The 12,979-nt window shown below is 55.0% G+C and overlaps 1 protein-coding gene and 1 long non-coding RNA gene across 2 annotated transcripts in view; both read right to left on the bottom strand.

Moving 5' to 3' along the window:
- Positions 1–1,015, bottom strand: part of KIAA1549 (KIAA1549 ortholog) — a 150,429-nt gene extending 149,414 nt beyond the window's left edge. Inside the window, exons 1-2 of the mRNA XM_062190478.1 lie at positions 1,004–1,015; positions 21–226 (exon numbers count right to left, since the gene is read on the bottom strand). Of these exons, the coding sequence (XP_062046462.1) occupies positions 21–226; positions 1,004–1,015 (218 nt within the window). The remainder of the gene's footprint in view (positions 1–20; positions 227–1,003) is intronic.
- An 819-nt stretch (positions 1,016–1,834) lies between these two features.
- On the bottom strand, positions 1,835–11,290 carry LOC133767786 (uncharacterized). Its single transcript, XR_009866925.1, has 3 exons — positions 10,492–11,290; positions 5,188–5,356; positions 1,835–5,114 (listed from the first exon to the last, which is right to left on the bottom strand). It is a non-coding gene; the product is annotated as an uncharacterized LOC133767786 (long non-coding RNA).
- Between the last annotated feature and the right edge of the window lie 1,689 nt (positions 11,291–12,979).

Raw genomic sequence — 12,979 nt, forward strand, 5'->3', positions numbered from 1 at the left:
CGTGCCCCGTGCAGGCCGACCAGGCGGGGTCGGCGCCGGGGAAGGCGGGCGGCAGGTGTGAGTGAGGCGCCGGCGGAGCCGAGGGGACAAAGCCCCCGCGCTGAGAGCCCCGCGCGCGGTGCGGGGGCGAGGAGGCGCGCGCGCAGCCCGCGCGGTCCGGGCTCCCGTCGAGGCCCGGCCCCCGCGCGGGTCCCGGGGAAGCCTCGGGGCGCTGTGGGCCCGAGGCCTGCGGAGGGCGGCCGCTGAGCGGAACTGAGGCCCGGCCGGCCGCGGCCGGCGGAGGGAGCGGTAGGGTAGATGCCCAGAGTGTGCGGGCGTCCACCTCTGAAGACCGGGCGGCGCCGAGGCGGCCCTGGCAGCTCTGGGGGCTGCGTCTCCCTGGAGGGCTCGCACCAGCCGGGGCGCCGGCGGTGTGGACAGGACCTCTCCCCCAGGAAGCCGCGGCCCGCGGTGGGCGACGTGGGGCGGCCGGGCTGCCCCGCGAGCTTCTTCCTCGGATAACACGGGGTGGGCTTCACTGTCAGAGCCCAGGAGCACGGAGTGGAGGCTAAAGGTGGCGCTCAGGGATGACCCATTTCTTTTTTAATTTCCTCCTGCCTATCATGGTCTCTTAAAAAAATGTTTATTTGAGAGGCAGACTCAGAGAGAGAGGGACAAACCCTCCACCCCCTGGTTCACTCCCCAGACGCCTGCTGATGCTGAGAGCAGGGACTGCATCCTGTCAGTCCCGTGGAGGGCGGAGGGCAGGTGCTGGAGCCTCCAGGCTGTGCCTGAGTTGGAGCCGGCTCCAGCGGAGGCGGGACTTGAACCCAGGCAGTCTGATCGGGATGCAGGCTAAGCAAACGGCAGTGTCGCTGCTACCCCCAACACCCGCCCTCATTTCTGCTGATCTAATTTGTTTCTATTGTGCCCCCATCATAAACAGCCCCTGGTCTTACGAGTTGCTCCTTCCTCTCCCCCACAAAAAACAAGGTTTTTCTTATCTAGTCTCAAGTGCGCACACCCAAGGAAGCATGTTAGTGGAGTCTGCTTGTCCCAGGGCCCGGCCTGTGCCCTGGCTGCATGGGCTCCTCCTCTGACCACAGACTGCTCTGGGGGTGATCCCCGTCCTGCTGTGTTTTATGAGTTTATACTTTGCCTCCTCCACTAAACCAACATGAAGTTTAAATGTGATGTCATCTGCCTAGCGTTTCCCCTGCACCAGTGAGCCCTCATTATGGCTCATGAGCTCACCTACAGCATCCACGCCCCAGAGAAGAGCGTCAGTGTTGTGTGTGTGTGGGTTTTTTTTGTTTTGTTTTTTTTTTTTTTTTTTTTTAGAAGGCAGAGGGCAGAGCTACAGCGAGGCAGAGGGGAATGAGGTCTTCCATCTGCTGGCTCACTCCCCAGATAGCTGCAACAGCCGGAGCTGGGCCAATCCACAGCCAAGAGCAGGGAGCTTCTTCCTGGTCTCCCACCCAGGAGCAGGGGCCCGAGGACTTGGGCCGTCTTCCACTGTTTTCCTAGGCCATTAGCAGGGAGCTAGCTGGAGCAGAAGTGGAGCTGCCAGGACTCCAACCAGCGCCCGTAGGTGGTGGCTTTACCCACCAACCACAGCGCTGGCCCCAGAGCTTCCCTCTCTCACGGTTGGCCCGGCCTCCAGGAAGCTCCCACCTATGCTAGGCCCCAGGTGCCCTGGGAAGGAGAGTCTTGCGCCTCTCTCATCCAACTCAAGGACAAGGAAGCGCTGGCCCCACTGCCAAGAAGAAGGTGGCGTCAGTTGAAAAAGAAAATTAAAATCACAGTTACTTAAACAGATTTATTTATTTATTCATTTATTTTTGAAAGGGACAGTTATAGACAGAGGGAGAGACAGAGAGAGGATCTTCCACTCACTGGTTCACTCCCCAAATGGCCAAAACAGAGGGAGCTGAGCCGATCTGAAGCCAGGAACCAGGAGCTTCTTCCCGGTCTCCCACGTGAGTGCAGGGGCACAAGCACTTGGGCCATCTTCTATTCTTCCCCAGGCCACAGCAGGGAGCTGGATCCATATGGGATGCTGGTGCTGCAGGCGTCAGCCTAACCCGTTATGGCACAGTTCCGTCCAGAATCACAATTAGAGATGACAGCAATGACTCGTAAGCACCAACTCTGTATAGGAAGCGAGGTCCCTAGGATTCCTTAGTGTCCCAGGTCTGCAAGCACAAAGCTAAGTGTGACTTCTGTCGGGGTGGAGCACCCTGCCTCTGTCAGGAAGACGGCTGCAGGGCTCCGTGTCCATGCGACACTGAAGCACACAAGGGTGAGCAGCTCAAGGCAGGAGAGGGTGCGCGTGCGCGTGGGTGTGCGCGTGGGCGTGGGCGTGGGCATGCGTGCCCCCAGCTACACATGCTGCTGTCTCAGGAAGGATTAGACAAAGCCTTAGGGCATGGCTACCAAATTGTGCAGCACATCCAGCACCTGACCCCTGTTGGTGTGAAAGGATAGCAGAGAGAACACAAGAATCCAGGCAGGGGCTGCCTCACCAGCCCTCATGTTCTAGGTACGGGAGCAGCCAGAGAGGTGAGTTTCTTTCCCGAGGTTCACCTCCAGCTGGGGCGCTCTGGTGCCTTTTTTCCTGTTAAACCACACAGACTCCGGGGGCAGGGGCAGGATGAGCGCCTCAACAGACTACCAGTCTGGACCGCAGAGAGCAGAGGTAGGGCCAGAACTACCCTCGGACCAAGGCCAGATAGGCCCCAACTTTTTTTTTTTTTTTTTTTTTTTTTTGTAAGATTTATTTATTTAGGCTGGCGCCGCAGCTCAATAGGCTAATCCTCTGCCTTGTGGCGCTGGCACACTGGGTTCTAGTCCCGGTCGGGGCTCCGGATTCTGTCCCGGTTGCCCCTCTTCCAGGCCAGCTCTCTGCTGTGGCCCGGGAGTGCAGTGGAGGATGGCCCAAGTGCTTGGGTCCTGCACCCCATGGGAGACCAGGAGAAGCACCTGGCTCCTGCCTTCGACTCAGCACGGTGCGCCGGCCGAAGCGGCCATTGGAGGGTGAACCAACGGCAAAAGGAAGACCTTTCTCTCTGTCTCTGTCTCTCACTGTCCACTCTGCCTGTCAAAAATAAATAAATAAATATTTTTTTTAAAAAGATTTATTTATTTATTTGAGGGGCAGACTTACAGGGAGAAACAGAAAGACAGATCTTCTGTCTGCTGGGTCACTCTCCAAATGGCCCAACAACCAGGACCGGGCCAGGCTGAAGCCAGGAGCCAGGTACCTCATCCAGATCTCCCGTGTGTGGCAGGGGCCCAAGGACTTGGGCCATCCTCCAACACTTTCCCAGGCGCATTAGCAGGGAGCTGGGTAGCAGGGGGAACAGCTGGGACTCAAACCTGTGCTGGTGGGGAACAGCAGCGGCGCCGCACCGCAGTGCCAGGCCCGGTGTCTGAGAGCCCCACTCAGCTTCTCCAGCTGCACCACTCCCCACAGGACAAGCGGTCTGCAAGGCCAGGGAACCCTCCCCCCAGGAGCCCATGCCCCTCCCACTCGGGTGCCCAGCATGCAGAACCCTGCCCCTGCAGGCCCGGGCTCACCCTCCAGGCCACCGGTCTCTTCCAATAGTGCGTCCTCCGAGGGTAGGCCAAAGCCGGGACGTGTGGCCCCAAGGGTGGCCGCTTGCAGGCAGAGGTGGCCCTTGGATGGACGTGTGGGGTGTCCACATGTCCATGTGAAGCTTGCTTTGCGGCAGGAGGGCAGCAAAGAACCAGGGGTGGGAGGAGGAGGGCGGGGCAGCTCTGGGTGGGGTCACTGGCGACCTGGAAGCCACGTTCCTGGTCACAGCTCCAGGGGGCTGAGAGTTCTGCCGGTGGCCCTGTATGTGCCAAGGGAAGAGACCTGTTTTTCTGAACAGGCTGCTTGCTTCGCACGTAGCTGCTGCTGTTTCTACGTCTGCTGGACGAGCCTCCACTTGCCGTCCTGACCTGGGCCGCCCAGTTCTGAGGGCTGGGCCGGGGTCCGGAGGGAGAAGGACTGACTGAAGGCCCGGGGGAGGGGGCTGGAGGCAGAGGGGGTAATGCTGACAGCCCGCCCTGGGCTCCAGAACAGCTGCCTGAATGTCTCTGCTCTGTCACGTAAATTAGAGCGGTGGGCGTTTGCCCTAGCAATGTCACGTCCACACCCGGCCCTGTCCCTGGCTCTGGCTTCCCACCATGGTGCACCCTGGGAGGCAGTGGTGATGGCTCCTGGGGGAGACGCAGCCTCAGTTCTCAGCTCCTGTGCTGGGGTGCACGCTGCAGTGAGAGAGGACAGTGGACACACACACACGGGTACCCCACATCCTCGTGGGGCACACTGCAGTGAGAGAGGACAATGGACACATACGTGGGTACCCCACTTCCTCGTGGGGCACACTGCAGTGAGAGAGGACAATGGGCTCACACGTGGGTACCCCGCTTCCTCGTGGGGCACACTGCAGTGAGAAAGGACAGTGGACACACACACGAGTACCCCACATCCTCGTGGGGCACACTGCAGTGAGAGAGGACAATGGACACATACGTGGGTACCCCACTTCCTCGTGGGGCACACTGCAGTGAGAGAGGACAATGGGCTCACACGTGGGTACCCCGCTTCCTCGTGGGGCACACTGCAGTGAGAAAGGACAGTGGACACACACACGAGTACCCCACATCCTCGTGGGGCACACTGCAGTGAGAGAGGACAATGGGCTCACACGTGGGTACCCCGCTTCCTCGTGGGGCACACTGCAGTGAGAGAGGACAGTGGACACACACACACGGGTACCCCACATCCTCGTGGGGCACACTGCAGTGAGAGAGGACAATGGGCTCACACGTGGGTACCCCGCTTCCTCGTGGGGCACACTGCAGTGAAAGAGGACAATGGGCTCACACATGGGTACCCCACCGATGACAGATCTTTGGAGTTGAGCAAAGGGGACAGGAGTGGGGAGGGTCAGTGTTACCTCGCTAGGGTGTCCGGGAGCGATGGCCGCAGCAGGGGACACAGTCCCAGGGACGTCTGGGGAAGGGGCCCAGGCAGAGAGGAGACCACACATGAAGAAGCTGACGTCAGCACGGGGGCATGGTGACTGTCCCTGCCGAAGACAGACCGCGGAGCGCTGCGCTGCCTGGGGAGAGCAGTTCCTATGGTGTTTCAGTGAGCCTGTCATCTTAAGGGGGAAATCAATTTAAAAAACTCACCAAGCAGAATACACTCAGTGCCGGAGGGAGGTTACACAATGTCCGAAGAGAATCGCATCAGGCAGGCAGGATGGAGAGCTTCCCTGGGGACTTAGGTGTGGGCTGCACCCGGGGAGGGGGGAGGAGGCGGCTCAGGACAGCTGAGGAGCACTGGCCAGGAATTCCAGGTCTGGACGAAGACATAAAGGCAGAAAAGTGCGTGAGACTTACCCAGCCCATGCGGAACAGCTGGGAGGGGGGTCCCAACCCTAGCTGCATACTAAAGTCACCCAGACTCCCCGAAACAAGACAGAACAAAGCACCTCGCCTTGCATAGTTAACAGCAGGTCTACGCAGACAAGACCTTAGTCTATTTTTTTAAGACAGACACAGAAAGCACTCCCATCTGTTGGTTTACTCCTCAAATGCCCACAACAGCCAGAGCTGAACAGGGCAGGAGCCAGGAGTTAGGAACTGAATTCCAATTTCCCTTGTGGGTGGCAGGGACCCAACCACTTCAGCCATCACCTGCTACCTCCCAGGGTGTCGGTGGGCAGGAGGCTGGAATCAGGAGTGGAGCAGGTGTCAAACCCAGTGGAGTCTTAACCACTAAGCCAAATGCCTGGCCCCAGTCATGTCTTTTAAAAGTTTCCCAGGATTCTGATGTATAGTCAGGGGCTAGATCCGCTGAGCTAGAAGCTGACAAGGCAGCCTTTCTACTAAAAGTGATAAAAGAGACTCTTAGAGGTACGGCTGGGGGCTGGCACTGTGCTTAGAAGGTCAAGCCTCTGCCTGCAGCGCCGGCATCCCTTGTGGGCGTCATTTCAAGTCCGCTCCACTTCCGATGCAGCTCCCTGCTAATGCACCTGGGAAAGCAGCAGAGGAGGGCCCAAGTGTTCAGACCCTTGCACCCATGTGGGAGACCCGGAGGAAGCTCCTGGCTCCTGGTTCCAGCCTGGCCTTTTGGGGAATGAGCCAACAGATGGACGCTCTCTCTCTGTGTCTCTACCTCTCTCCTTCTCTTTGTATCTCTGCCTTTCAGATAAATAAATAAATCTTTAAAAAAGAAGGAGGTATTGTAAAGAGAAAAGGGAAGGGGCTGGCACTGTGGTGTAGTGCGTAAAGCTGCCGCCTGCAGTGCCAGCATCCCACATGGGCGCTGGTTCGAGACCCGGCTCCTCCTTTCGGTCCAGCTCTCTGCTATGGCCTGAAAAAGCAGTGAAAGATAGCCCAAGTGCTTGGGCTTCTGCACCCGCATGGGAGACCTGGAAGAAGCACCTGGCTCCTGGCTTCGGATCAGTGCAGGTCCAGCCATTGCAGCCTCTGGGAAGCAAACCAGCAGATAGAAGACCTCTCTCTCTCTCTTCTCTCTCTCTCTCTCTCTCTCTCTGCCTCTGCCTCTCTGTAACTTTGCCTTTCAAATAAATAAATAAATAAATCTTAAAAGAGAGAGAGAGGGAAGAGGGGAGCTGGGGTGGGATGAGGAGGGCTCAAACATCTGAACTTAATTTGTAGGCAATGGCTTATCATGAAAAGATTTCTTGAGACATTATTAGAACCCGGCACAAGAAGAATTACTCTATTAACAATATATAAGATGATTTGGAGAGAAATGACTGCGAACAGTGAGACCAGTTAAGACAAGATCTTAACCTGAATCATGAAGCATCAAGGGTCATAAATAACCCCTTCCATCATCAGACAAGGTTTTAAAGACTGACTGTGTCTGTGCAGGAGTATGGGACAGGTAGTCCCAGGTCCTGGTGAGGCTATCAGTCTCACAGCCACTTTGGATCTATCGAAATTTAAAATGTGCTCACCAATGGCCCACAAGTACATGTTTTTCTATTTCCTTTTTTTTTTTTTTTTTTTTTGACAGGCAGAGTGGACAGCAAGAGAGAGAGAGAGACAGAGACAGACAGAGAGAAAGATCTTCCTTTTTTGCCGTTGGTTCACCCTCCAATGGCCGCTGCGGCCGGCGTATCTCGCTGATCCGAAGCCAGGAGCCAGGTGCTTCTCCTGGTCTCCCATGCGGGTTCAGGGCCCAAAGACCTGGGCCATCCTCCACTGCACTCCCGGGCCACAGAAGAGAGCTGGCCTGGAAGAGGGGCAACCGGGACAGAATCTAGCGCCCCGACCAGGACTAGAACCTGGTGTGCCTATTAGCCTATTGAGCCGCGGCCTATTTCCTTTATTTTTTTAAAGTCAGATTTAACTCAGGTAAATTCAGTTAGGTAATTCAATCAGATAAAGTTTACTTTGCAAAGTGTTTGAGTGTTGACAAATCTAAGGAGTTCTATTTATGAATTCACAATTCCATTGCGCTAGAGGGTTTGTGCCAGCTTGCAATCTATGCACTGCACTACCCCCACTCCTGCCAATGGTCCAATTTCTATTTCCACACTTTCACCTTTACCAGAGTCTCATATAAATGGAATCATACAGTGTGTAACCTTCTGTGCCTTTTTTCCCCTTTCTCTTAACATGCCTTAGATTCATCCACGTGGTTGCACACATCAGGAATCTGTCCCTTTCGACTGCTCAGTCTCCTCCTTCCCGATGCACGTCCAGTAGCCCCTGTAATTCTTTCCAGCGGCAGTCAGCAGCCCATTGTCCAGCATCAGGAGAGGAGCCAGAGGGGACGGTACGCTTTCAGTGCAGTGACTGCAAACCCCGGGAAGTCTCTGGGTCGTAATGAAGTGGGGAAAAGAACTAAATACCAAGTGGCTTGTGAACTGGCACCAAACAACACAGGAAGGAACTGTAGAACACGAGCTGCGATCGTGGCGCCCTTCCCGTGGTCGTGTCTGTAGCAGGGGAGAGAGAAGCGACGGCCGAGGCAAGGCCACTGCCTTCGCTCTAAGGGGACTTCTCCGAGCATCCTCCGTCTCACTCTAGATGGCAGGATTTAGACCACAGATCCCAATCCCAGGGCCGGCACTGTGGCTCAGCACTAAGCCATCGCCTGCAATGCCAGCACCCACATGGGCACACCGGCTCCTACCCCGCTCCCACTAATGCTCCTGGGAAAGCAGCAGCAAATGGCCCAAGCACTTGGGCCCCTGATACTCACATAGGAGATCTGGATGGAGTTCTGAGCACCTGGCTTTGGCCTGATCCAGCCCCAGGATTTGCAGCTATTTGGGGAGTGAACCAGTGGACAGAAGACCTCTCTCTTTCTGTCCTTCTCCCTCTTTCTGTAACTCTGCCTTTCAAATAAATAAATAAATATATTCTAAAAAAAAAAAAAACAAAAACAAAATCAAAAAAAGGAAGTTCAGCAAGAGCTACAGCAGGGAGGGAAGGTTCCACAGAGCACTGGGGGCTTGCGCTGGGCCCACAGCAGCAGGTGCGCGGGCAACCTCTGTTACAAGGAGCAGGGAGAGGGCTCCACAGATAAAGCGAAGGCAGACAGTGGGGATGAATGGATGTGGCAGAGGACAGGACTTGCTTACGTAGCAGAAAAACAGCAAACCTGGGGGGAAAAGAGCGGATACATTGCATAAGGTCCAGTGTAGACCTGCCGTGAACTGGGGCATGGGATAACAACCACCTCCACTCAGTGCAGCCCTAGGGAGCACTTCCTGTCTATGCACAGGGACACCAGGGGCCGGAGAGAAGCCACAGAGGGCCCAGGCTCACAGGCGCCCGAAGGCAGCCGGAATTCCTCCTGGTGGCTTGGCTGGAGACTCCGCCCCTCCTCCACAGCGTGGAAGCCTCAGCCAGGCACCAGGCTATGGACCACGGCCTCAGCCCTCTGCCCACGCTCTCCGTGGTCACTTGGAGCCCCCAACCCACGGGCAGTGCTCCCGAGGCAGTGCCAGAAAGCAGGGCACCAGCTGGTGAGAGCTGTTTTTAGGGTCACCCCTGTTCCCTGGCATCGTCCTAACTCCAGCTCCCATGTGACTGCTCTGAAAGTCATCAACGCTGACTCAAACTCAGAATGAGAAAAATGAAAATAGTCTGGTGCCGCTGCTGCTCGTCCGTCTGGTCATGCGTTCAATCACTTACCGAATAAATCAAGCCCGGCCCGCACTGACTGCGCATCTGTCCTAACTGCCCTGATTCTCAGAAAACTCGTCTCACCCCAGCCCTTCCCAGGATAGAGGTCTCCACTCTGGAGCCCCGGAGCCGCGCACATCACTCCTGGCCTCCCAAGGCTGGACTCACTGTGCTCCCACACTCTCAGAGACACCTCTGTCACAGCACCCGCCACATGGAATCACAGCTTCACATGGGTGCCACCATGGCACAGGAGCTAAGCCACCGCCTATGATGCCAGTGTCCCATATAGAGCTCTACCGCATATCCCGGCTGCTCCATTTCCTATCCAGCTCCCTGCTAATGCGCCTGGGAGAGCGGTGGAGGACGGCCCAAGTGCTTGGACCCCTGCACCCATGTGGGAGACCCAGATGGAGTTCCAGGCTCCTGGCTTCAACCTGGCTCAGTCCTGGTCATCGTAGCCATCTGGGGAGTGAACTAGCTATGGAAGATCTCCCTCTCTCTCTCTATATATATATATATCCCTCTCTCTGTGTGTCTCTGTCTCTATATATCTATCCATCTCTTTCTCTCCCTCTTTCTCTCACACTCTCTCTCTCTCTCTCTCCCTCTTTCTCTATCCCAGCCCGCATTGCTCTGCCTCTCATATAAACACAAAGATAAATGAGTAGATAACTTTCATGTATCCATGCCGCCCCCAGACTGACAGTTCCTCACAGGTTGAACTTGGTCATTTTCATCTCTTCCTTGCCCAGAGCTTGGCAGATCACAGGGCTCGAGGAACAAGAACAAAGCCCCACGCTGGCCTCCCCGCTGCTGGACCCCTCCCCACTCTCCAGAGCGAGAGACTCAGCCAGAGAGGCATGAGTTTGTCTATAGATCTTCAGTGCCAGGGCCGGAAGGGAGGGATCCTGGCATCCACTTGTCCCTCTTTGCCCTGACAGTAGCGTCTCAAGCTGCAGAGCATGTCGGGCCACGCGGGGTCCTCTGCTCTGCACTGTGCAACACCAGCCCACGGAGCCTGGAAGTGTCGGATTAGCTTGGCCTGCGGCAGAGTTCGGGAAGCCACAGTGGGTGGCGAATATTTCTTAAATCTATTGAATATGGTTCTCAACAGAACTAGAGAAAGAACACAGTCTCTGCCCTTTAGGAAATAACAATCTCCAAACAGTAAAATAAGCTTGAATAGCAAAGCGTATTCAGTATTATACAAAACTGAACCGTACGGACGCCCCATGAAGCACTGCCGAACCCGGCACCTTGTAGCACACGAAGCCTCTAATATGCTAATTGGCATTGAGTTAAACATACAGTGATACTTACTATTTCTCAGTTCTTTACTGGAATTTTGGTCAAGAATCTTGCAATTATGTTCATAGATGAAACTGGCTTCTAATGGAATTTTTAAGGAATCTTCCTGATCAGTGTTAAGAATAGCACCGATTTAACTCACAGCCCTCATCTGGGGTCATGCCATCTTTCTCATTTTTCTAAAGAGAAATTTAATTTTTTATCACACGCTGTAGGAAAAGTGGAGTGTACAGAGAAGCAAAGTTACGCCTGTTGAGAGTGTGGCATCTCACGTCCCCAGAGAAGTTCTGCTCACGTTGGAGTGTACGCTCTTCCAGGCACTTGAAATTCACAGCCAAAAACGGGCAGAAAACTGGACAGAAAATTCTGTTTCACTCAACAATATATGATGAACATCTTTTATCTTAATAAACAATGCTTCCAAAACTGAATTTCCAATGGTTCATTATAGTCTAAGACATGAACCTATGATTAGTTGCTCAGCAAATCCCCTAGCATTGGACGCAGGCGGCTTCCGATATCTAAGACAGCAGTGCCGCACTGCACATCGTGCCGGATCCCTTGACGAAGGCTCCGCCCGTCCTCTGCCTGTCTGCCACGCAGCTGGCGTTAGAGCCTGACCTTCGTACTCAGTGTGCTGACTGCGTTGTTGGGTTCCTCACCCTCCGGCTTCCTGTGTTTGGTCTGTGGGAGGCATCAGGAAGAAATCCAATGACAGGAATTCAGGGAGCTCAGGGTTGGAGTCCCCCGGCTCCCTCGCTGAAGGGCTGCTGGTTGACGGTGTCCTTGAACCAAAGCCCACCCAGCTGGTTGGAGGCTCTCCCACGCCTGCTCCCCACGTGTTCCTTCCCTGGCCCCCTCACGCCTCAGGTGGCCGGGTGTCCGACTGCAGCCAGCCCTGGGCGATTCCATCAGCCCTCTGGGGCTTCCCCTCCCCCGGCCGAGACTTTATACATTGTCCTCCAGTAGAGTCCCCACTTTTCCACACCTGCTTCTCTCCAAGACCCTAACAAATATAAACCACTTTGTAAGTAAACTCCCCTGCATATTTTTATACGATAAATTCCTGCACCTGCAATTATCTAATCACACAGCCTTTGAATTTCCAAGATCTGTTACAACATAGCCAAAGGGATTTCCAAATTGCCGGTCCTCTGGGAGTGTGAATGTCAAACTCCAGTTGGGGCCCCTGTCCTACCGGGAATTGTTGTCTCTTTCCCTCTCTCTCTGTGGATAAACATTTCTGCACCGGGTGATCATCTTATCTTTGAAAAGTGTGTGGGGGCGGGAGGAGGAGACTACCTATCAGTCACTGTGGTTGCTTGTTTTGGGGATTCTTGCGTAACTTTTCCAGTGTTTTCCTCCGCCATTAGCTATTAAACTCTCACCCACCCGCCCACACTTGGCCCTAGGAATTCACGAGAATTTCGCTGAGCTCATCTCGTTCCTTTGGGGGCCATCTTTCCCCGAACTCTGTCAACGCTGAAACAGATTTTGCATTGTGAGGGCCTTGCCACTCTGGGTTCCACTTAACTTGGCTGCCTCATGACCATAGCAGTTCTGTAGACTCCAGAAAAGCTATGATTTTGTAGATTATCTGGCTTTTTCTGTGACTTTCTATATTCTGAGCTTGAAGTGCAAGTCCCTGTCTCTGTTTTTAAGATTTGTTTATTTGACAGGCAGAGTTACAGAGAGGAGAGACAGAGAGACAGGTCTTCCATCTGCTGATCACTCCCCAAATGGCCGCCATGGCCAGAGCAGCCAGACTTGAACCAGTGCCCTTATGGGACGCCAGTGCCGCAGGTGGAGGCTTAACCTACAACGCCACAGCGCCATGCCCCCCACCATTTATTTTAAATCTAATTAAGCTTGTAAAGTTTTTATTCTGTAATTGCTTATTTATTTTATTGAAAGGCGGAGGGAGACAGATCTTCCGTCTGCTGGGCTGCTCCACAAATGGCTCATCCAGGCTGAAGACGGGAGCGTGGGACTCGGTCTGGGTCTCCCAGGTGGCGGCGGGAAGACAGGTGACTCGAGCCATCCCCTGCTGTCCCCCAGGGGGCACCTTGGCAGGAAACTAGAATTGGACGTGGAGCCAGGACTTGAACCCTGGCATTCCAAGACGGGCAGAGGGTGTCTCCGGCGGTCTCTCAGCCAGTGCACCCAGTGCTGCACCTTAGGAATGCTTTTGTAAAAATGAAGCCACATCCAGCGCCACGCCTCTAATGTGCACACAATTGCGATGGAGGAAATCGACTCTGCCCCTGGTGTGTTCCATGGAGAGCCTCTTACTGAACCCTTCTCGGGCCTGCACGCACCCTGCAGTGAATACCATTCAGTTTGTGAAAATGTCTGAAACTCGTGTTTAGAACGGCAAGAGGAGGGGGGACGGGCCCTGGGCTCCCCCGGGGGCAGCTGCACCCATGCTGCCGAAGGGCGGGGCTCGGTAGGCGGATTTGCTTCCCTACCTGTGTCCCCGTGGATCCTCTGCAAAGCCCAT

The sequence above is a fragment of the Lepus europaeus genome, chromosome 1 (genome assembly GCF_033115175.1).
Source record: "Lepus europaeus isolate LE1 chromosome 1, mLepTim1.pri, whole genome shotgun sequence".
Lineage (NCBI taxonomy): Eukaryota > Metazoa > Chordata > Mammalia > Lagomorpha > Leporidae > Lepus > Lepus europaeus.